Consider the following 22,287-nt stretch of genomic DNA (forward strand, 5'->3'; position numbering starts at 1 on the left):
AGACAGCAGAGCTCGTCACACACAAACACACACACAGACACACCTCTAAGGGTATAACAGTATCCTACCAGTTGTTTCTCTAGGATGGTGTTCTTGTTCTCCAGCTCCTGGATACGGCTGCTTGCTTCAGATAGAGCTCGCTCTAGCTGAGCACACCTGGTAATACAACATCCACGACTTAGATCTCACACACACACCAACCTTCCACCAAACACACCCACCCACACTCTCCACCACTACCTCTGTCTGAGTGTGTGGTTGCTCTGCTCCAGGTCGTGAGGCAAGTCTCTCAGGTCCAGTTTGTCCCGGAGGACTTTGATCTCTGCCTCGTAGTAAGCCTTCAGATCAGCAACATGACGAGTGTGTTTCTCCCTCAGCTTCTCTCTCAGCCTGGAGAAAGAGGGGAGAATAGAAAGAAGGAAAAAGAGGAGGAATGGGAGGAGAAAGAAGATTAGTAGTACTCATTATGTATCAATTACCTTAGTTATTCTACTACTTGTTCCTCTGATTTATGCCCTAAATAATATTAGTGTGGCCCCAGAGGTGTCATGCCCATAGGGGGCACAGGGGCATGTGCCCCCTCTGATTTCCCAGAATTAAAAAAAAGGGTTTAATTTGTTGGTTCTATGTAATACTACAGTGGTCTACAGTAATATATAGCAATTTTATGAAGTTGGCTTTAGCTAGCCCAGATAGGTTCCCAATCACATCACCAGCTGCCAAGAAGCCATTTCAGGCAATCAAGTTAGTTAGACAAGCTAGCTACTATATCTTAGCTAGCATGCCTGCTGGCAAGGTTGGTAGACTTTAGAAAAGCGAGCAATTACTAAATGTACTGAAAAAGACACACTCCTTTCAATCTTTTACCCAGATTTTAGTCATAAAAAATAACCACCAATACACACAGCTCAAGAAGTATGCTTAGATATGCAGAAAACGAAACTTTTTTTTAAACGTAGAAGTAAGTATAATTATGGCTCTAGATTGCAGAACAAAAATTTTCAAATTTATGAAAAATACAATTTGTCGACCTCTCAGCTATCCTCAGGGACTTTGTGCCCCTCAGATGTGTGGACTGCATGACGCCCCTGTGTGACCCAATCTATAAAAACATAACCAGCCATCTGGCCACTCACAGAGAGACGATCACAGGGTCTTCCAGTGACGCCGCTTTCTCCATACGAGGGCCGCTCCGGGAGTGTGTGTGAGAGTGCGTCTGCCTCCCAGACACAGCCAGTTGCTTCAGGGTGCTGGTGTGTGTGTGACTCCCCTCCTCCTCGCTGGCCTGAGTGACTAAGGCCTTGCGTTGCTGGCTGCTGGGGAGCATCAAGGGCTTGGAGGTAGAGGGGTGCGACGGGGCTGGTTTTATCCGAGGAGAGGCCACTCTGGCTAGGGTAGGTGCAATGGCGGAGAGGCTGGAGGCGCAGTCTGTGTCCCCGGGGTTGGCACTGCCCTCGGCCATGCTGTCTGGGCTGACGGGGGTGTCAACGCGGGGGTAGAGCTGCGGCTGGGTGGGGTAGGAGGGGCTGCTGAAGTGGGAGGGCGAGGTGAACCCGGAGGTTCGATCTGATTGACGGAGCTGAATAGTGGGATCTAGAGTTAACACCTAGAACAAAGAGAAGGGTTAGAACAGGTGTCTGTGTGTGTTAGACAATATATTGTTTATATTGTATACCGGGGTATTTTGAAATACCGACAGTATGAATTTCAATACTGTGAGTTGGGGACACCCCCACCTTGTGGGGGCTGCCAGGGCACGTGCTATGTCACTGCTTATAACTGCAAGTATAACTATAAGAAAAGTAAGATATGTCAAATTAATTATATCCAGCTCAGGGCTCCAGCTATGAATTTGGTTTACTAAATGTCAAGATCAAGCTTCTTGGGTACAGAAGAGACATTCAAATCTACTCCTGGATCAAGATCCCTGTTAACTAAATTGTTTTGTGAAACAAAAAAACTAAAATAATTATACAATTCTGGAAAAAATGTAAAAGACCACTGCAAAATTATGAGTTTCTCTGGTTTTACTATTTATAGGTATGTGTTTGGGTAAAATTAACATTTTTGTTTTATTCTATAAACTAAACTACTGACAACATTTCTCCCAAATTCCAAATAAAAATATTGTCAATAAGAGCATTTATTTGCAGAAAATGACAACTGGTCAAAATAACAAAAAAAGATGCAGACCTCGAAGAAAACAAGTTCATATTCTTTTTTAGACAACACAATACTAATGTTTTAACTTAGGAAGAATTCAGAAATCAATATCTGGAGGAATAACCCTGATTTTCAATCACAGCTTTCATGTGTCTTGGCATGCTCTCCACCAGTCTTTCACATTGATGTTGGGTGACTTCATGCCACTGCTGGCGCAAACATTCAAGCAGCTCGGCTTTGTTTGATGGCTTGTGACCATCAATCTTCCCTCTTGATCACATTCCAGAGGTTTTCAATGGGGTTCAGGTCTGGAGATTGGGCTGGTCATGACAGGGTCTTGATCTGGTGGTCCTCCATCCACACCTTGATTGACCTGGCTGTGTGGCATTGGAGCATTGTCCTGCTGGAAAAAACAATCCTCAGAGTTGGGGAACATTGTCAGAGCAGAAGGAAGCAAGTTTTCTTCCAGGACAACCTTGTACGTGGCTTGATTCATGCATCCTTCACAAAGAGAAATCTTCCCGATTCCAGCCTTGCTGAAGCACCCCCAGATCATCACCCATCCTCCACCAAATTGCACAGTGGGTGCAAGACCTGGAGTGGCCTACAAGCCACAGTGTCTCGCACCCACTGAAATGTTACATTTTTCCGGAAATGAAGTCCTGGAATTTTGCTTAATTTTTTATTTATTTTTAAGTTAGCTTATAACAGTGAACCTTTTTGTGGGATACACAAGGCAATTTTAGGTCTTGTGGCATACTTGGTTAAACTATTCCCAAATCAATGGAATTACAACCCTCTGCATGCACAGTGCATTCTTCTATCACATGTACAGCTGAATCTCAAGATCTTGCACACTAATGAGATGCTATTGAGCTCACACTACTACACTGTCTGGGCCAAGGACTTCATGATTTCTGGTAAGTTTTGATTACAATACTGGGTGGGGTGAATATATGTTATTTGACATTCATGATCTTTGGTTAACTAGCCTACAGGAAAGTGTGTTTAAATCATTTCTAACTTGTTAACAATTTCTGCTAGTTTGTTTTTGCTACCATGTGGGTTTTAGCTTGCTTGAGCCTGTTGACTTCTTTGGGGTATGGGGCAATATTTTCACATCCAGATGAAAAGCATGCCCAGAGTAAACTGCCTGCTATTCAGGCCCAGATGCTAGGATATGCATATTATTAGTAGATTTGGATAGAAAACACTGAAGTATCTAAAACTGTTTGAATGATGTCTAAGTATAAAGGAACCCATATGGCAGGCAAGAGCCTGAGAAAATATCCAACCAGGAAGTGGGAAATCTGAGGTTTGTAGGTTTTCAAGTCTTAGCCTATCCAATATACAGTGTCTGTGGGGTCATATTGCACTTCCTAAGGCTTCCACTAGATGTCAACAGTATTTAGAACCTTGTTTCATGCTTCTACTGTGAGGTAGGAGAGAATGAAAGCTGATTGAGTCATGTCTGCCAGAAGGCCATGTGCCCAGTCAGGCGCGCGCCCGTGAGTTAGCTCCGTTCCCTTTCATTTCTAAAGACAAAGGAGTTCTCCGGTTGAAACATTATTGAAGATTTATGATTAAAACATTCTAAAGACTGATTATATACATCGTTTGACATGTTTCTACAAACTGTAATATAACTTTTTTGACTTTGTCTGGACCTAGTGCCTGCGCATTTGAATTACTGTACTAAATGCGAACAAAAAGGAGGTATTTGGACAAAAATGATGGACTTTATCTAACAAAACTAACATTTATTGTGGAACTGGGATTCCTGGGAGTGCATTCTGATGTAGATCATCAAAGGTTAGTGATTCATTTTCTCTCTATTTCTACTTTTTGTGACTCCTTTCTTTGGCTGGAAAAATGGCTGTTTGTTTGTGTCGTAAAGCCTTTTTGAAATCAGACACTGTGGTGGGATTAACAACAAGTTTATCTTTAAAATAGTGTATAATACATGTCTGTTTGAGGAATTTTAATTATGAGATTTCTGTTGTTTGAATTTGGCGCCCTGCACTGTCACTGGATGTTGGTCAGGTGGGACGTCAGCGTCCCACATACCCTAGAGAGGTTAACTGAGGAGTGTTAATTCACCTGTGTCCATACATGTCACTTTAAAGCATTTATCTTACAAAGGAGATGTTTAATCTAACTGCTTAACTATTTATCTGTACATCGAATTGTATTTTATTTTTCCCTCATCTTTACAGGAAAATGCCACCGGCAGCATCAGATGTGTGGAGACATTTAACTGCAGCTAATGTAGAAGGAAAAGCTGTGTACATTTGCAAATACTGTGCCAAATCATATGTGAAGAATGCAACAAAGAGGCAGAATCGTCTGGCCAAGTGCATAAAGTTCCCTCAGCGCTCACAACAAGCAACCTCTGACAAAAGTCCCTCAACTTCTATTTGAGATAAAAAATGATGCACATTGGTGCGGCTGGCTTCCGGGTTGGATTCGCGCTGTGTTAAGAAGCAGTGCGGATTGGTTGGTTGTGACAACAGCTCATGGTCCTCCTGGAATCAGAAGTTGATTTTTATTTGATTTTTTTACCACCTTTTTCTCCCCAATTTCTTAGTATCCAATTGTTAGTAGTTACTGTCTTGTCTCATCGCGACAACTCCCGTACGGGCTCGGGAGAGAAAAAGGTCGAGAGCCATGCATCACAACCCAACCAAGTCGGAGGAAACACCGTACACCTAGCGACCTGGTCAGCGTGCACTGCGCCCGGCCCGCCACAGGAGTCACTAGTGCGCGATGAGACAAAGATATCCGTACCGGCCAAACCCTCCCTAACCCGGACGACGCTAGGCCAATTGTGCGTCGCCCCATGGACCTCCCGGTCGCGGACGGCTGTAGCCTGGGCTCGAACCCAGAGTCTCTGGTGGCACAGCTAGCACTGCGATGCAGTGCCTTAAGAGCACTGTGCCACCCGGGAGGCCCCGGGACCAGAAGTTTTTTGACTCAATGGAGGAACGTAGTCAGAGAAATGCTGATGAATGTCTTGCTCGAGTTGTGTATGCAACTGGTTCACCTCTGATTCTCACAGGCAATGTGTATTGTATTGGAAGATATTTCTGAATGTTCTTCACCCAGCATACACCCCTCCAACCAGACATGCTTTATCTACTCATTTGCTGGATGCAGAGTTCAAGTGAAGGTCAAGCAAACCATAGAGAAATCAGACTGTATTGCAATCATCTCTGGTGGGTGGTCGAATGTTCGTGGGCAAGGAATAATTAACTACATCATCTCCACCCCTCAACCAGTAACAAGTGCACAGACACAAGGGACAACAGACACACCGGTCTCTACAATGCAGATGAGCTGAAGGCAGTCATGAATGACCTTGGACCACAGAAGATAATTGCACTGGTAACAGACAATGCTGCGAACATGAAGGCTGCTTGGTCTCAAGTGGAGGAGTCCTACCCTCACATCACACCCATTGGCTGTGCTGCTTATGCATTGAATCTGCTCCTCGAGAACATCATGGCACTGAAAACAATGGATACACTCTACAAGAGAGCCAAGTAAATGGTTAGGTATGTGAAGTATCATCAAGTTGTAGCAGCAATCTACCTCACCAAGCAAAGTGAGAAGAGCACCACATTGAAGCTGCCCAGCAACACCCGTTGGGGTGGTGTTGTCATCATGTTTGACAGTGTCCTGGAGGGGTAGGAGTCTCTCCAAGAAATGGCCATATCACAGTCTGCCGATATGGACAGCCCCATCAAGAGGATCCTCCTGGATGACGAGTGGTAAGCAGCCCGAAACCTATAGTAGTTGCCATTGCACGGATTGAGGGAGACCATGCCATCCTGTCTGATGTTCAGACTGCTTACAGAAGTAAGAGAAAAAATCCATACTGCCCTGCCCACTTCACAATTTTTCTCCAGGCAGAGGTAACTGCAGTTCTGAAATACATACAAAGCATGAAGACTTCTACCTGAAACCCATACACGCCGCAGCGTACATGTTGGACACCAAGTATGCTAGCAAGAGCATCCTGTCTGGTGCAGAGATCAACAAGGCCTATTGTGTCATCACTACCGTGCCTCACCACTTTGGCCTGGATGAGGGCAAGGTTCTTGGAAGTGCACTTCGCCAGACTGCCAAGCAAGGGCTTTAGGATGGAGATGCAACATGGTAGTCGTGCAAACATATCTCATCAGCCACCTGGTGGAAGGGACTTTGTGGATCTGTGGCTCTTTCCCCTGTTGCCTCATACATCCTCCAAATCCCACCAACATCAGCCGCCTCAGAGCGCAACTGGTCCTTGTTTGGGAACACACACACACACCAAAGCACACAACAGGGTGACCAATACAAGGGTTGAAAAATTGGTGGCTATCCGGGCAAATTTGAGGCTTTTTGAGCCTGACAATAAGCCATCCTCAGTAAGGTTGGAAAGTGAAGATGAGGCCTCAGAATCAGATGTTCAAGAGGTGAACATTGAGGTCGTCCAGGGAGAAGACATGGAAGCCTGTGAGGAAGTTTTGGTTATCATTTAACAGATGTATGTTGAAAAGTTTTTTGGGGAGATGCGATTGGATCATTGGGAATCATTCGGGATCATTCAAAATGGCCTTTTTGTTGTTCAGTGAAATCATCCCATATGAAAAGTCAATTAATTTAATTAAAGTTAAATTCGTAAATAAATAGTTATTTTTATATTTCTATTGGAAGGACTTAATCATTTGCAAATATGTCTACTTATGATAGATAAGGTAAAATGTTTGTTTCTGTCACCAGCTAAATATATCCAATGCAAAGAACATTACATTTAAATGGTATTAATTTGCAAATCAATCCCACAACAGCAGCAAAGGACGTTGTGAAGACGCTGCAGGAAACAGGTACAAAATTATCTATATCCATAGTAAAAACAAGTCCTATATCGACATAACCTGAAAGGCCGCTCAGCAAGGAAGAAGCCACTGCTCAAAAACGGCCAGAAAAAAGCCAGACTACAGTTTGCAACTGCACATGGGGACAAAGATCGTACTTTTTGGAGTAATGTCCTCCGGTCTGATGAAACAAAAATAGAACTGTCTGGACATAATGACCATCGTTATGTTTGGAGGAAAAAGGGGGAGGCTTGCAAGCTGAAGAACACCATCACAACTGTGAAGCACAGGGGTGGCAGCATCACGTTGTGGGGGTACTATGCTGCAAGAGGAACTGGTGCACTTCACAAAATAGATGGCATCATGAGGCGGGAAAATTATGTGGATATATTGAAGCAATATCTCAAGACATCAGTCAGGAAGTTAAAGCTTGGTCGCAAATGGGTCTTTCAAATGGACAATGACCCCAAGCATACTTCCAAAGTTGTGGCAAATTGGCAAAGTCAAGGTATTGGAGTGGCCATCACAAAGCCAATCCAATAGAAAAGTAGTGGGCAGAACTGAAAAAGTGTGCGCGAACAAGTAGGCCTACAAACCTGACTCAGTTACACCAGCTCTGTCAGGAGGAATGGGCCAAAATTCACATAACTTATTGTGGGAAGTTTGTGGAAGGCTACCTGATACGTTTGACCCAAGTTAAACAATTTAAAGGCAAAGCTATCAAATATTAATTGAGTGTATGTAAACTTCTGACCCACTGGGAATGTGATGAAAGAAATAAAAGCTGAAATAAAATCACTACTGTTATTCTGACATTTCACATTCTTAAAATAAAGTGGTGATCATAACTGACCTAAAACAGGGAATTTTTACTTGGATTAAATGTCAGAAATGGTGAAAAACTGAGTTTAAATCTATTTGGCTAAGGTGTAAGTAAACTTCCTACTTTACCAGTATGTATATAAATGTATGTGTATACACACACACACACACACACACACACACACACACACACACACACCAAAACTAGAAACACAACATGTATGCCAAGAAGCTGATTAAACAGCATAATCATTACACAGGTGCACCTTGTGCTGGGGACAATAAAAGGCCACTAAAATGTACAGTTTTGTCACACAACACAATGCCACAGATGTCTCAAGTTTTGAGGGAGTGTGCAATTGTCATGATGACTGCAGGAATGTCCACCACAGCTGTTGCCAGAGAATTCAATGTTCATTGATGTACCATAAAAACACTGTTTTAGAGAATTTGGCAGTACGTCCAACCGGCCATACGTGTAACCACGCCAGCTCACATCCGAGTATTTCTGTCTGTAATAAAGCCCTTTTGTAGGGAAAAACAAATTATCATTGGCTGGGCCTGGCTCCCAAGTGGGTCAGTCTATGCCTACCCATGGCTACGCCCCTGCCTAGTCATGTAAAATCCATAGAATAGGGCCTAATGAATTTATTTCAATTGACTGATTTCCTTATATGAACTGTAACTCAGCAAAAAAAAAAAAAAATATATATATATATATATACTTATTTATTAAATGTTTTTAATTAGAAGCACAAAACCCTTTAGGCAACAGGGATCTTGATCCAGGATGGGCTTGAACGTCTCTGCTGTAACCAAGAAGATAGCTCAATTCTTTTTTTATAGCACCCCTTGTGTGCACTTCTGGTAATACAGTATACCTCGGTATGGTACAGAAACGGTATGAACATTTGGATACCGCCCAACCTTAGTGTGTGTGTGTATACCTGTGGTGACGTGGGGCTGCAGGTGAGAGAGCGGTCCCAGTCAGTGTGTTTAGACTCAGTAGTTCTCTGCTTGGTGTGGTAGATCTCTCTGAGAGACCACTTCTGGTCCTCTGGAGAGGTCTGGGAGACACAGAGAGAGACGCACAACAAACTAATACAACGGAGGGAGGTGGTGTCATTTGTTTTCATTTACTTGGGATTGAGGTCTGAAAATGAGACAAGAGACTAACTTTTTCAGCACAATGAAAACAAACACTGTATTTAAGGTGGAACAAGTTTGGGTTGTCCTTTTGACCTTCACCTACCAGACTGATAGAGGCCTCCTGCAGCAGCAGGTAGGCTCCACTGTCGAAGCTGTCAGGTAGAGGGTGGTAGAGCTCACTCTCATCCAGGCGCCAGTACGTCAGACCTGAAGGACAAGAAGCAGACACGTATCACTACATTTTTACAACCTCTATACTAGACTGCTTTATAACTATGTTACTACAAGCACTTAGCATTTATTGCTTTGACCGCATTTCAGAACTGCTGCTCAAGCAAAGGCAACAGTGTTATTCAACAAGGTGACAAGACCGCGCAGGATATAGGCCAATGTTTAGAGCGGATACAAAAAGAGGCCTGTGTCTGTGTGTGTGTGTGTGTGTGTGTGTGTGTGGTTACCTGAGGCCTCAGACATGAGGCTGTCACTTCTCCTCAGAGGGAAGGAGTTGGTGAAGGTAGCAGCCGACCCATGCTGAAAACAGAGAGAAGAGAAATGAACATAGGAGAAGGAGAGAGAATGAGACCCAAAGCTAACTCCAGTGTTTTACTGTTTCCTTTTCAAAATGCTTCCCCACAAGGAATCCTGTTTCAACTGACTGTGACGCATATAAAGCAGGGCAGACACAGTGACAAACAGACAAAATACAAGGTGATATAACAAAACACCAGCGCATTTTACTGACTCCAGTAATCCAAATAGTTTTACATAATTTTATCCAGCTACTAGAAATTCAAAAGGAACCGGGTGCGTCGGCTGGAGTTAGGTGTACCTTGTCCTGGAGGTCAGTGTTCTCCAGGGGGCTGTCTCTAGGGCTCTGCCTGGGGCTGGGCTGCTGATCATGGGAGGAAGAGGTCTGAGGGCCGCTCTGGCCCGGGAATGGGGCCTGGAGGGGTGGGGGGGAAGCCAGGGGAGGTTGGGCCTGCCCCGCTGTGCTCTTCTTGGGTTTGCTGCGTCTCTGTCTTTGAGCCCAGGAGGTCAGCGATTGGCTGGAGGTTCTCTGCTGTTCAGGTGGACTAGGATTGTCTCTAGGAGCCACCTCATTGGCCGAGGCACTCCTCTTCTGACCCTCCTGGCCAATCAGAATGGTCTCTGTGTAGTCCTGGAGGTGAAGGGACCAACCAGACTCCTCTTTCCCCCGGCCTCGCTCCTCTACTCCCCCCGGAGTCTTTGTCCCCTCGAGCCCTGACCCCCAGGCTGACAGGGTCCCATACCCACTGCTCAGCACCGTCCCTGCCCCCTCAGCCCACCTCTCTCTTGGGGTGACAGGCCCTGGCCGAGGGGATGGGGGTAGAGGGAAGGTGGAGCTCAGAAGGGGTTGTGGGACAGAGAGGGAGGTGGGGAGAGCAGAGAGAGGCGGGTTCCCATTGGGAAGGTCCGTGGAGGGTGAGGGGTGGATGGTGGCAACAGCAGGGGAAGAGGAGTAGTCTGGGTGTGTCTGTGTGACAGTAAACAGCGTAGATTGGTAATCGTGATGTGTCTGTGTGTTGGTGGTAGCAGTATATGGGTAATTGTTGTGGGTCTGTGTGCTGGTCTGGCGGTTCTGGAGCTGAACCAAGGCTTTGATCTCATCCTGAATCAGCTGGAAGAGGAAAATAATCACAGTGTAAACAGGCATCAGAACATGCATCTTTATGGATTCTAGAACAGGCCATGTATAGTTCAGAGCTGTACTTGGCAATAGTCAAATCAATTTTTTTTGGTCACATACACATATTTAGCAAATGTTATTACGGGTGTAGCGAAATGCTTGTGTTCCTAGCTCCAACAGTCCAGTAGTATCTAACAATTCACAACAATACACACCAATATAAAAGTAAACAAATAAAATTAAGAAATACTAAAATATTAGATTGAGCAATGTCGGAGTGGCATTGACTAAAATACAGTAGAATAGAATACAGTATGTAAATATGACATTTGTAAAGCAGTAGGTAAACATTGAAGTGACTAGTGTTCCACTATTAAAGTGGCCAGCGATTCCAAGTCTATGTATACAGGGCAGCAGCCTCCAAGGTGCAGGGTTGCGTAACCGGGTGGAAGCCGGCTAGTGATGGCTATTTAACAGTCTGATCAAATCAAATCAAATTTATTTATATAGCCCTTCGTACATCAGCTGATATCTCAAAGTGCTGTACAGAAACCCAGCCTAAAACCCCAAACAGCAAGCAATGCAGGTGTAGAAGCACGGTGGCTAGGAAAAACTCCCTAGAAAGGCCAAAACCTAGGAAGAAACCTAGAGAGGAACCAGGCTATGTGGGATGGCCAAGTCCTCTTCTGGCTGTGCCGGGTGGAGATTATAACAGAACATGGCCAAGATGTTCAAATGTTCATAAATGACCAGCATGGTCGAATAATAATAAGGCAGAACAGTTGAAACTGGAGCAGCACAGTCAGGTGGAAGTTGAAACTAGAGCAGCAGCATGGCCAGGTGGACTGGGGACAGCAAGGAGTCATCATGTCAGGTAGTCCTGGGGCATGGTCCTAGGGCTCAGGTCAGTTGAAACTGGAACAGCAGCATGGCCAGGTGGACTGGGGACAGCAAGGAGGCCATGAGATGGCCATGAGTTAGAAGCTGTTATTCAGTCTCTCGGTCCCAGCTTTGATGCATCTGTATTGACCTCGCCTTCTGGATGATAGCGGGGTGAACAGGCAGTGGCTCAGGTGGTTGATGTCCTTGATGATCTTTTTGGCCTTCCTGTGTCATCGGGTGCTGTAGGTGTCCTGGAGGGCAGGTAGTTTGCCTCCGGTGATGCGTTGGGCAGCCTCTGATGCACCACCCTCTGAAGAGCCCTGCGGTTGCGGGCGGTGCAGTTGCCGTACCATACAGCCCGACAGGATGCTCTGAATTGTGCATCTGTAAAAGTTGAGGGTTTGAGGGACCAAGCCACACTGTCTGTCGCGCCTTCTTCACCACACTGTCTGTGGCCCGTCAGGAAGTCCAGGACCCAGTTGCACAGGGCGGGGTTCAGGCCAGGGCCGCGAGCTTACTGATAAGCTTGGAGGGTACTATGGTGTTGAATGCTGAGCTATAGTCATAGAACAGCATTTTTACACTGGTATTCCTCTTGACCAGGTGGGATAGGGCAGTGTGAAGTGCGATGGCGATTGCATCGTCTGTGGATCTATTGAGGCGGTAAGCAAATTGAAGTCAGTCTAGGGTGTCAGGTTAAGCCATCTATCCACGGTTTCTGTTTTGGGTAGGTTTTAATAGTCACAGTGGGTAAAACATATCCTATACACTTCCTGATGAACTCAGTCACCCTATCCGTGTATTCGATGATGTTACTCTCAGAGGCTACCTGAAACATATCCCAGTCCGCGCGATCCTAATAATCTTGAAGCATGCATTCCGATTGGTCAGACCATCGTTGAATAGACCTTAGCACGGGTACTTCCTGTTTGAGTTTCTGCCTATAGGAAGGGAGGGGCAAAATGAGGTAGTGATCAGATTTGTCGAAACAAGAGCGGGGGAGGGCCTTGTAGGCATTTCAAAAAGTTGAGTAGCAGCGGTCCAATGATTTTCCAGAACAAGTACTACAGTCAATGTGTTGGTAGAACTATGGTTGCATTTTCCTCAAATTCTCTTTGTTAAAATCCCCAGATACAATAAATGCAGTCTCAAGATATGTGGTTTTCAGTTGCATAAAGTCCAGTGTAATTCTTTGACGGTCGTCCTGGTATCGGCTTGAGGAGAAATATACTCGGCTGTGACTATAACCGAAGATAATTATTTTGAGGTAATACAGTTGGCATTTGATTGTGAAGTATTCTAGGACAGCTGAACAAAAGGACTTGAGTTTGTATGTTATCACAATCACCCGATGAGCAGTTAATCGTGAAACATACACCCCCGCCTTTCTTCTTCCCGGAGAGTTCTTTATTCCCGTCTGCGCGATGTACTGAGAACCCAGCTGGCTGTATGGACAGGGACAGTATATTCCGAGACAGCCAGAGTATGTTACAATGCCTGATGTCTCTCTGGAAGGAGATCCTTGCCCTGAGCTCATCTACTTTATTGTCCAGAGACTGAACATTAGCAAGTAATATACTCTGAAGCGGTGGATGGTGGGCACACCTCCAGAGTCGGACTAGAAGTCCACTCCGAATACCTCTTCTCCGCCGGCGGTGTTTCGGAGCAGCCTCTGGAATAAGTTCAATTGCCCTGGGAGGTACGAACAAAGGACCCAATTCCAGAAAGTCGTATTCCTGGTCATAATGTTAGTAAGTTACCACCGCTCTGATATACAAAAGTTATTTCCAGGCTGTATGTAATACCAACAACAAAAATCTGGGCTAATAATGTAAGAAATAACACAAAAAAACAAAATACTGCAAAGTTTCTTAAGAGCTAGAAGTGGAGCTGCCATACCCGTCGGTGGCATCTTCCGTGAAAATCATACACACTTAAATAGTAGTACAAACCTGTATTTGGCACTGGTACTGTTCTTGCTGAGCCAGGATCTGCTCTTGGTACTGTTTCTCCACTAGCTGGAACAGATGCAGCCATCGACCCTGTTGAACAAACACATGTACACATCTTCAACATTAAGTCTGTACAGTACCATCCAGAAAGTATTGGAAAAGATTTCCTCTTAAAGTTATGGGCATGTTTCCAGTGTGAATATGAATATGGCAAATAGTCAAATGTTCTGATTGGGTGGAAGAAGTGTGACAGCTGTGAGTTAGGCTCGCAGAAGGGGTCTGTGTGTGTATGTGTGTGTGTGGGGGGGGTGCATCCGGAAGCAGCTGTGCTCTAGTTATGATGTGAGAAAAGTGAATTAGTGGTACTATGCCATGCACCCAGGGAGGTGAGGTGGCGGGGGAGGGGGTATGGCACCTGATATTACAGTCCATAAGAAACTCACTGATTCCCTTTTAGCGACTCAGTTATTTGCACATTTTCAAACATAGGTTAAATGTTAATCTTTTCTGGGCACAATAACAGCCTTGGATATGGGTTGCATCTCAAAAGTAATCGAGCCTGTGTTTTCAGATCAGGAAAGTGGTATGAGAGGAGAGGGCAGGAGGTCATTAAGACAATTGGGATAGATCCCATGTAGAGCTGGGAAGCAGGCATTTTGCTGACATCGTTCATTACGACAAGTTGCCTATACAAGTGAAATGTGGAGTTAGACATGAAATAAGTTTGTTAATATTGGTGATTGTTCATGGAACAATTGATGGCATACAACAATCAAACTAGACGTAGTAGTTTATAGGATAATAAAACTAAACAAAGTGGTGCACATTAATGTTATAAACTTATCATTGGATTTATTGTTATCAGATCAGTTCAGGCAATTTATCACAATATGGATTTTTGTCCATATCACCCAGCTCTAGATCCTTGTATTTAAAGCTGGGGAATACAGTACTCTAGCCAGTGTGTTTTCTTCTGTGTGAGATGAGGTGGCACTGCTGCCAGCATCACAGTTGTCTATTCTCCACAAATCATGTCCTGTCTGAAGAGATCAGCTGCAGTTGCGTGATGTGTGCAGTCTAGGGACCAAGTGTGTGTGTGCCGTCAGCTAAGATCCACAGGGACAGCAGAAGCGACAGAGGAGGGATAAGACTGCCGGCTGCCCAACGTGCTGCAGGAGAATAATGACCACACCAGCTAACAGTATCACCCTTTCCAGGGAGAAGTTTAGAGAACACACACAATCACACTTCCCTGACATACTAACTGCCACAGACATTTCTCTATCAGTGGCTGTATTACTACTTGGCAGTCGTTCCACACTAAATATATGGTATCCTATATATCGGTTTGTCTGTTGTCCATCCTACCCTTGCAGTTACACAAGAGCCCAGACTCTTTCCTACCTCACAGTCCTTCCACATCTCTGGGTCAGTCTCCCCACTACTCTGGATCTCTTGGACCAGAGCTCTGAGGGTCTCCAGGGAGGAGGGGTTGATGAAGGGGAGACTCTTGCCAGGCCCAAAGGCCTCCTCCGTACTAAGACACAGGCTCCTGGGGAACACAGTACACAGGAGTCAGGAAAAGGGACTAGGTTGGATTACTCAATGTAGCACACTTATTTCAAAACCTCCTACTCCACTGCCACCTCCAGTCAGAATCCACAGTCTCCACACACCTGATCTTGTGGGGGAGGCTGCATGCTGGTGTGACGTCTTCAGCTCTCCCATCTACGGTTCCCCCTTCAGTCTTGGAGTTGGCGTTGGGTTCCTCTGTCCCGGACAGCCCCAACCCAAGTCCAAGTCCCAGGCCAGAGGCTGCTGAGGTTCCCTCTGAAGACTCGCTTTCCTTGTCCCCTTCCCCGGCATGGCAGTGGCTCAGGGCCCCCAGGCTGGACACATCCTCAGAGATACTGTCATCTGTGGACATGCTTATGGGCCCACAACCTGGGGGAGAGTCTGATACCTACAAGGGAGATAGAGGGAGACAGCTCTCCCTTAACCTACATGCTGGCTGGCTGGCTGGCTGGGGTGGGGTGGGGGGGTGGGGGTGGGGGGTTAACACTTGCAGGAGATCGAGGGGAAAGGTCTGAAGTTACGTATGACAAACTAACTTTTCATTGTGAACAGTCCCTTTAAACTCCAGAGTACAGACATGGACCAGGACTGTGATGTGAGATGAAATACAAGCAGGTGGCTAGGCCCTTTGGTGATGGTGACCGTAATCAAACTTTCACTTTAACTGGGGCAGTTTCATTCAAATAGTAACTTGCATACACTTGCTGGATAAGATTATAGCAGAAGCCTTGCAAGATATACCTGACAGGGGCATGAACCAGCAGTAAACATATGAGATCATCAAGCAGACGTATCTAACTACATTGCAAGCTAAATATAACTACCTGGATATCGTAGCTAGTCTCCTTCTGCTGTATTAATCTTGCTATTGATTGACTGGCCAGTTGTTCGCTGGCTGTATCCTGCTGGCTAGCTAGCCATGCTAACTGACAGGTTTGCAAGCATCAACGTTTACGGTTAGCTAGCTAAGAGTAATGTTACATCTTGAAAATGATTGAAACTAGCGCCTTCGTTAGGCTCAATAAGCACACAGTCGATTCATAGTTAATATGTAAAGTAGATTAATAAGATTTTTTAATAAAGCTCGCTTTAACTTACCAGTTAACTTGTAAAGTAACTTCACCCATATTTTACCTTCAACAATACTAGCCAGCTAGCTAGTCTACTGCAGCTAACGCTAGCTAGCTAGCAGTGCTGCAGCATAACGTTCAACGGCAAAACATTACGCAATATCTAATTGGCCGAATGAAATCGAAAACGAGTTATCTGATTGGCTGTCTCTCTCATTCAGCCATTATGATTTGCTGTGATACACAGTGCAGTGTACATGATTGGTAGAACTTGTAGGAAATTATTCATTCGCTGCAGGAGTAGAGCAATTCAATTTAACACGCGGGAGACAAAATTGTTGTTACAACCTAACAAAATGCGATTGCTAAATTGTTATCTGCAATCAGGTTTGGGGTAAGTTACTTTCTAAATGTAATCCGTTACAGTTACCTGTCCAAATGATAATCAGTAACGTGATTTTGAGATTATCCAAACTCGTGAAATCGGTATGTTACTAGATCCAACAGTGCAGTAGAATATCACATAAACACAATACAAATACACAAATAATTTACAAATGAGAGAACGAGTCCAATTAACAATCCAATGAAGATAGGAGGGAGCACATGTTCGAATATAAATACGTGGTGTGTACAGACAGTATATAATTTGGAAAGAAAATAATTATATGTACAGTAGTAGCTATATTAGCTATTTCGAGAATACAGTATATACATACACAGCAGGGAGGGTGTGAGAGAGACATCCACATAAAGAAACGCACGTGCAATTATTTAACATTTTCTTGTCGTGAGGAAAATCCACAACATGGAGTCACAATCATAACGATTGGGAGCTATTTCACGCTGGGACGATTTTTACAAGACATGTACACCCCGCACATTCAGACTAATGCCCCATAAGTAAGTCATTGAACGTCACCGCATAGGCTATTTTATGTAGTGGTTTCCCCTCCCCTTGATTTAGCTAGCTAGCATAATTAGCTGTCAGGTGGTTTAGATAGCTTGCTCTCAGAGGTGTGCAGTTTTAACTTGCTTGTATAGCTAAATAAACGAATATAAAAGCTAGGTTTTAGCCAAAGTATAAACAACTTTCACATCTCCACTAGTTACTTTGACATTGTTCCAAGATGTTACAGGGCAGGTGAACTGGCAAGTAGCCAGCTAGTGATGGCTGTTCAACAGTCTGAATGCCTGGAGATAGAAACGGTTTCTGTCTGCTAGATGGTAGCAGAGTGAACAGACAGTTGTTTGGGGCCTTGCCAAATTTCTTCAGCCACCTGAGGTTGAAGTGGTGCTGTTGTGCCTTCTTCACCACAATGTGGGTGTGGTGGGACCATTTCAGGTCATCAGTGATGTGCATGCCAAGGAACTTTAAGCTTTTGACCTTCTCCACTGTGCCCGCTGATGGGGATGTGCTCCCTCTTCTGTCCCTTGTTGTCCACGATCAACTCCTTTGCGTTTTTTAGGTTGAGTGAGAGGTTATTTTCCTGGCACCAGTCCGCCAGCGTTATAACCTCCTCCCAGTAGGCTGTCTTATCGTTGTTGGTAAACAGGCTGTCATCAGTACATTTGAAAATCGAGATGGTGTCGTGCGTAGCCACGCATTCATGGGTGAACAGGGAGTACAGGAGAGGGCTGATCATACAGCCCTGGGTCACTCCCTTGTTGAGGGTCAGTGTGATGGATGTGTTGTTTCCTACTCTCACCACCTGGGTTTGACCTTCAGGAAATCTGGGACCCAGTTACACAGGGAGCAAGCATTCTCACATAGGTATTCCTCTTGTCCAGGTGTGATAGGGCGGTGTGCAGTGCAACAGCGATTGCATCGTCCGTGGATCTGTTGGTAAGGTATGCAAATTGTAGTGTGTCTTTGGTGTTGGGCAAGGTGGAGGTAATATGGTCCTTGACTACCCTCTCAAAGCACTTTATGATGACAGAGGTGAGTGCTACGGGGCGATAGTCATTTAGTTCCGATACCTTAGCTTGCTTGGGTACAGGAAAAATGGTGGACATTTTGAAGCAAGTAGGGACAACAGACTGGGATAGGGAGAGGTTGAATATGTCCATAAACACCCCAGACAGCTGGTCTGCACATGCCAAAAGGCTCAATACAGCTGTTTTTATATAATTTCTGGGTAACAATTAAGTACATAACAGATTTTCATTAAAATGGACAAATAACTTTTTAGCAAAAAACTATTTCTCAAGCAAGAATTATGTTGAGACTGTCTGGGAGTGGTCTGAGTGGGGAGGGAAAAACAGAAAACGAGTTATTGGTTTAGGTTTGTAACTCTCTTTGTTATTTGTTGATTAACCAATTTACTGCACGGTGATGTCACCATGGAACGCTGAAACTCCCGCCCATGCAAACCGGCTGATTACAAGGTCCTGCATAGATTGTATTTCCCTATATTATCAGGAAATAACACTGATCAATTTTCACACTTTTACAGTGTTACTTTCATCAGCTGTTGTACCATATGATATATAACAAAATAAAAATATTTTTTAAAGAGGCATTAGAAGATGCAAATGCATTTGGTGTGTCATCATAGTGGTCTCTGACTTGTGGCCATATAATTGCTTAAATGGAACAAACTTAAACTTGGCCTTTTTTCAATGATAAATTGAATGTCATTGAGAAAACGGAAAGGTGTCAATGTATTTTTTTCCCGACAAACATCCTTTCTGAATTTAAAAGTAATCCAATAAGCAATCATCTAGTTTTTCAAAAGTATCTAATGTGATTACAATATTTTTGCTGGTAACGTAACTGATTATGTAACCGATGTGAAATGGCTAGCTAGTTAGCGGTTGTGCGCGCTAATAGCGTTTCAATCCGTGACGTTACTTGCTCTGAGACCTTGAAGTAGTGGTTCACCGTACTCGGCAAGGGCCACGGCTTTTGTGGAGCGATGGGTAACGATGCTTCGTGGGTGTCCCTGGTTTGAGCCCGGGTAGGGGCGAGGGTGACGGACTAAAGTTAAACTGTTACAATTAGTTAGTAAAAAATAAAATATCAGATGACATGTAACCAGTTACTCCCCAACCCAGTCTGCGATTGTAACATTGATAGCTATTATGGTAAATACTCAAATGTCTCTCGGACCCAATATCCTAGACTACATCATGTATTTGTTCGTCAACAGTTCAAATAGTGATTGTTTTAGTCTTGCTGTAGGGGTTACGCAATGTTCAAGGAATGAATCACTAGATACGACTAAATCAGTGGGTCTGCTGTACTACTATTGCCCAGATATCTCCATCATATTCCCTCTTTTCAACCAAGACTAGCTTTAACCTTAACCTAAATCTATTCAACTGGGGACATAGAACCTTAACTCTCAGGAGAAAAATATTGATTATGAGACCACTTGGATGATTTTAACACATTTTCACATTAATTTCAAAACAATATCATTTGTATTGAAAATTCATTTTATTACACTGAGTAATAAATACATACAAAGATGCAAGTGTAACAGAGGTCAGTGTGCTGCTAACAGCTTAGCTTCCTCCACTGTCCGATTGCCCCGTACTGGGCTAGAACCAGTGATCATCTGCTTCTCAACGCACGTGACTGCCCTCCTTGTAAACGTGCAAACCGATTATTGAGCCATTACAAAAAGGTACACCTTGGATGGCTCCCATCCGCGACAATTCCAGCTAGCTGTGGAGTGAGTTTACGGTATGTTCTTAACTCCTACATAAGTAAGAGCATTTATCATTAATATAAAAAAAAGAACCTCAACATGAATGAACCATCGTATTTGGCACTTTTCTGTCCTTCACTTGCTCACCCATGTGTTAAAAGGGTCTAGAATTCAGACCAAAGTCTATCAAAAAAAGAGTTAATCTCCTAGTCTAACCCTGTACAAGCCATGCAATGTCTACAATTAAACAAAGGCCATGGTTGACCTGTACATTTGCATGCAAAAATCACTATTTGTTATAAATATGAAGACAGGAAACTGTGACCCCAAAATGGGGCATAAGAAAAAAACAAATCCTTCTAATTCTGAATTCTATTCTGGTGTCCCCTCTCTCTCCCTTTCTCTAATTTTAACCTTTCAGAAACATTTTCTTGACCTTTTTAACCATCCCTCGTTTTTAATTTGTATTCCTATTTTTAGAGGATGTGCCATGCAGCAGTCTTTTACATGGTGAGTGCGAGTGTTGGTTCTTCTGCAGGAGAGGGTAATATTTCTGTAGCTAGGACCTGGCATTTCTCTCAGTCTCTGCCAAGCACTCCCGCACCAGTCCCCTGGCATGGATGATACCTTTGGCGAAGAGGACACACCAAAATTAACAGTCATTCACTGACTGATAACTCTAACTAATTTAGGAAGCGGACTATTGTAAGTCTAGAATATGCAGTTTGTTTCAACACACAATATAAGTATTGTATTAGTACAGAGGTTACCACATTACCTCGTTTTAGTCTCTCCATGGCGCTCTTGCTGCCGGCGTAGGTGGGACGGATCTCCTTCCCCAGCTCCTCGATGATGGCCAGCAGCTCTGAATACTTACTCTGGGGCACCTGGTTGCCGCTGGATCCCTGCACACGGGGACAGGAGAGAGACAGATTACCAAAGGGAGATACATATGATGTAACAATTCATTTCTAATAACATGGCAATTTTATTTCCTGCATTGTAGAAGTAGCAGACGCAATGTGGGTGTCTTTCGGTCTGTGAATTCCTGTACCTGTGAGAAGCCCAAGGAGGGCGGTGCGTAAACGTCATTCACCAGCGGCCTGTAGGACTGCAAAGTGGCCAAGTTGGCTGCAGACGGAGACTGGATGTTTCCTAGGATGTTTCCAACTGTTTGGAGACAAATACAAACACATCTAGGGTCAAATATGATATTACAGATAAGCAGATAGTATAAAACAGGAGGAAAATAAGTTAATACAAATTCTACATATTGCATGTTCACATCCCCAACAATGCCCACAGTTGTCGTGGGCATGTTCTTCCCAATGCAATAAGCGTGGTCAAACACTAGATGTCCTCGAAGGGTCATAAAATAATACCCTAGCAGATCAATCAACAGCTCCGCGAGAGAATATCATGGAGGAAGCGGAAAAGGGCTGACTTAAGAAGCCAAAGTGCTACATTTTTGTCACGATACCCTCCAGGACAGAATAGGACACAGAACGGGTATTATTTTTCGAAACAAGGAATTTCACACCTCTGCCCTTGTTTAGCCGATGCATATGAGGATGTTTTTTTTTTTTTACATTAGTAATAATGGCGGATATGAATTAGCCTAGCGCTCAGGATCTGACCCTATATATATAACTGGACAAAAACTACAGTCTTTCTGCAGGTATTCTCCGAAACCCCGGTTTTAACACTCGATTTAGCGGTTGGATGGTTGGATTTTAACCGATATTTTTCCCTTACCCTGGTTCCCGGAAGTTCCTGGAATGTGCTGGTGGACATTGGGTTTGTAAGACATTCCGAGAGACATAGTAAATTAAAGAAATAAATTTGACCCGAAATTCGGTGAAGCGTCTGTCTCACTTTTTGTTTACAGCAACGGCACCCGGCAAATATGGCCGTCACTTTATATTGACACCCACAATGCACATATTCTATCACCACAATAATCAATTTGGGATAATCTGCCCTTAAAATGTTTCAACCAGATTTCAGTACATTTTAAAATATTCCTAAATTTTATATTTAAAATTTCTTTATGTAAATATTCACGTTGATTTCCCCCCCTCCCTTTTTATTGAAATGCACTGTAAATCCTCCTGCTCCACAGAACACGAGCAACTTTGTTGCCATATCTCTGGACCACGTGGAACTTACATTTTAGTCGAATTTCAAGCGTAATGGATGGACCATGCAACTATTTCATGAACTTCTTGAACATTTATTAATTCGTCTCAATTCCATTACTCCGAAAAACCAAATAGTCAAAGGTTTGAAACAATATAATTTGCCTGTAAAAGCTCCTACATGTGATACTAGTGTGTGTAAAGTCTAGCCTATATAGACGCAGCCAGTTAAACTTTTCCTCAGACGGTGACTCATGCAACAGTATTGCTTTTGCTCGGCAACACCAATTGGTAGTAGACCACCACAGCAGAACGGAAGAGGATATGAAACAGAAAACAAACTACATTTAGTAACCCGTCTTTGTCTGGGGAA

The 22,287-nt window shown here is 44.0% G+C and overlaps 2 protein-coding genes across 3 annotated transcripts in view; both read right to left on the reverse strand.

Moving 5' to 3' along the window:
- LOC112219633 (M-phase phosphoprotein 9) overlaps positions 1-16,282 on the reverse strand; it is a 29,730-nt gene extending 13,448 nt beyond the window's left edge. For both annotated transcript variants that reach the window (XM_024381064.2, XM_024381063.2), the window contains exons 1-11: positions 16,149-16,282; positions 15,152-15,438; positions 14,880-15,027; positions 13,476-13,565; positions 9,823-10,632; positions 9,452-9,524; positions 9,097-9,200; positions 8,792-8,911; positions 1,137-1,606; positions 241-390; positions 69-156 (exon numbers count right to left, since the gene is read on the reverse strand). In XM_024381064.2, coding sequence (XP_024236832.1) covers positions 69-156; positions 241-390; positions 1,137-1,606; positions 8,792-8,911; positions 9,097-9,200; positions 9,452-9,524; positions 9,823-10,632; positions 13,476-13,565; positions 14,880-15,027; positions 15,152-15,402 — 2,304 coding nt within the window. In that variant the 5' untranslated portion in view covers positions 15,403-15,438; positions 16,149-16,282. The remainder of the gene's footprint in view (positions 1-68; positions 157-240; positions 391-1,136; positions 1,607-8,791; positions 8,912-9,096; positions 9,201-9,451; positions 9,525-9,822; positions 10,633-13,475; positions 13,566-14,879; positions 15,028-15,151; positions 15,439-16,148) is intronic.
- A 3,261-nt stretch (positions 16,283-19,543) lies between these two features.
- LOC112219632 (cyclin-dependent kinase 2-associated protein 1) lies at positions 19,544-21,689 on the reverse strand. Its single transcript, XM_024381062.2, has 4 exons — positions 21,532-21,689; positions 20,831-20,946; positions 20,555-20,681; positions 19,544-20,403 (listed from the first exon to the last, which is right to left on the reverse strand). Exons 1-4 carry the CDS (start codon positions 21,596-21,598, stop codon positions 20,336-20,338), a joined length of 378 nt encoding a protein of 125 aa, XP_024236830.1. The 5' UTR covers positions 21,599-21,689; the 3' UTR covers positions 19,544-20,335.
- Between the last annotated feature and the right edge of the window lie 598 nt (positions 21,690-22,287).

The sequence above is a fragment of the Oncorhynchus tshawytscha genome, linkage group LG20 (assembly GCF_018296145.1).
Source record: "Oncorhynchus tshawytscha isolate Ot180627B linkage group LG20, Otsh_v2.0, whole genome shotgun sequence".
NCBI classification, from domain to species: Eukaryota; Metazoa; Chordata; class Actinopteri; order Salmoniformes; family Salmonidae; genus Oncorhynchus; species Oncorhynchus tshawytscha.

Bases quoted from the DNA above. Each gene is read 5' to 3' on its own strand.
- LOC112219632 (XM_024381062.2), bottom strand. From the start codon at position 21,598: ATGTCTCTCGGAATGTCTTACAAACCCAATGTCCACCAGCACATTCCA. The intron at 20,947-21,531 runs GTAAGGGAAAAA...GTCTCCAAACAG, and splicing joins AGGAACTTCCGGGAACCAGG to TTGGAAACATCCTAGGAAAC. The intron at 20,682-20,830 runs GTACAGGAATTC...CCCCGTGTGCAG, and splicing joins CCTCCTTGGGCTTCTCACAG to GGATCCAGCGGCAACCAGGT.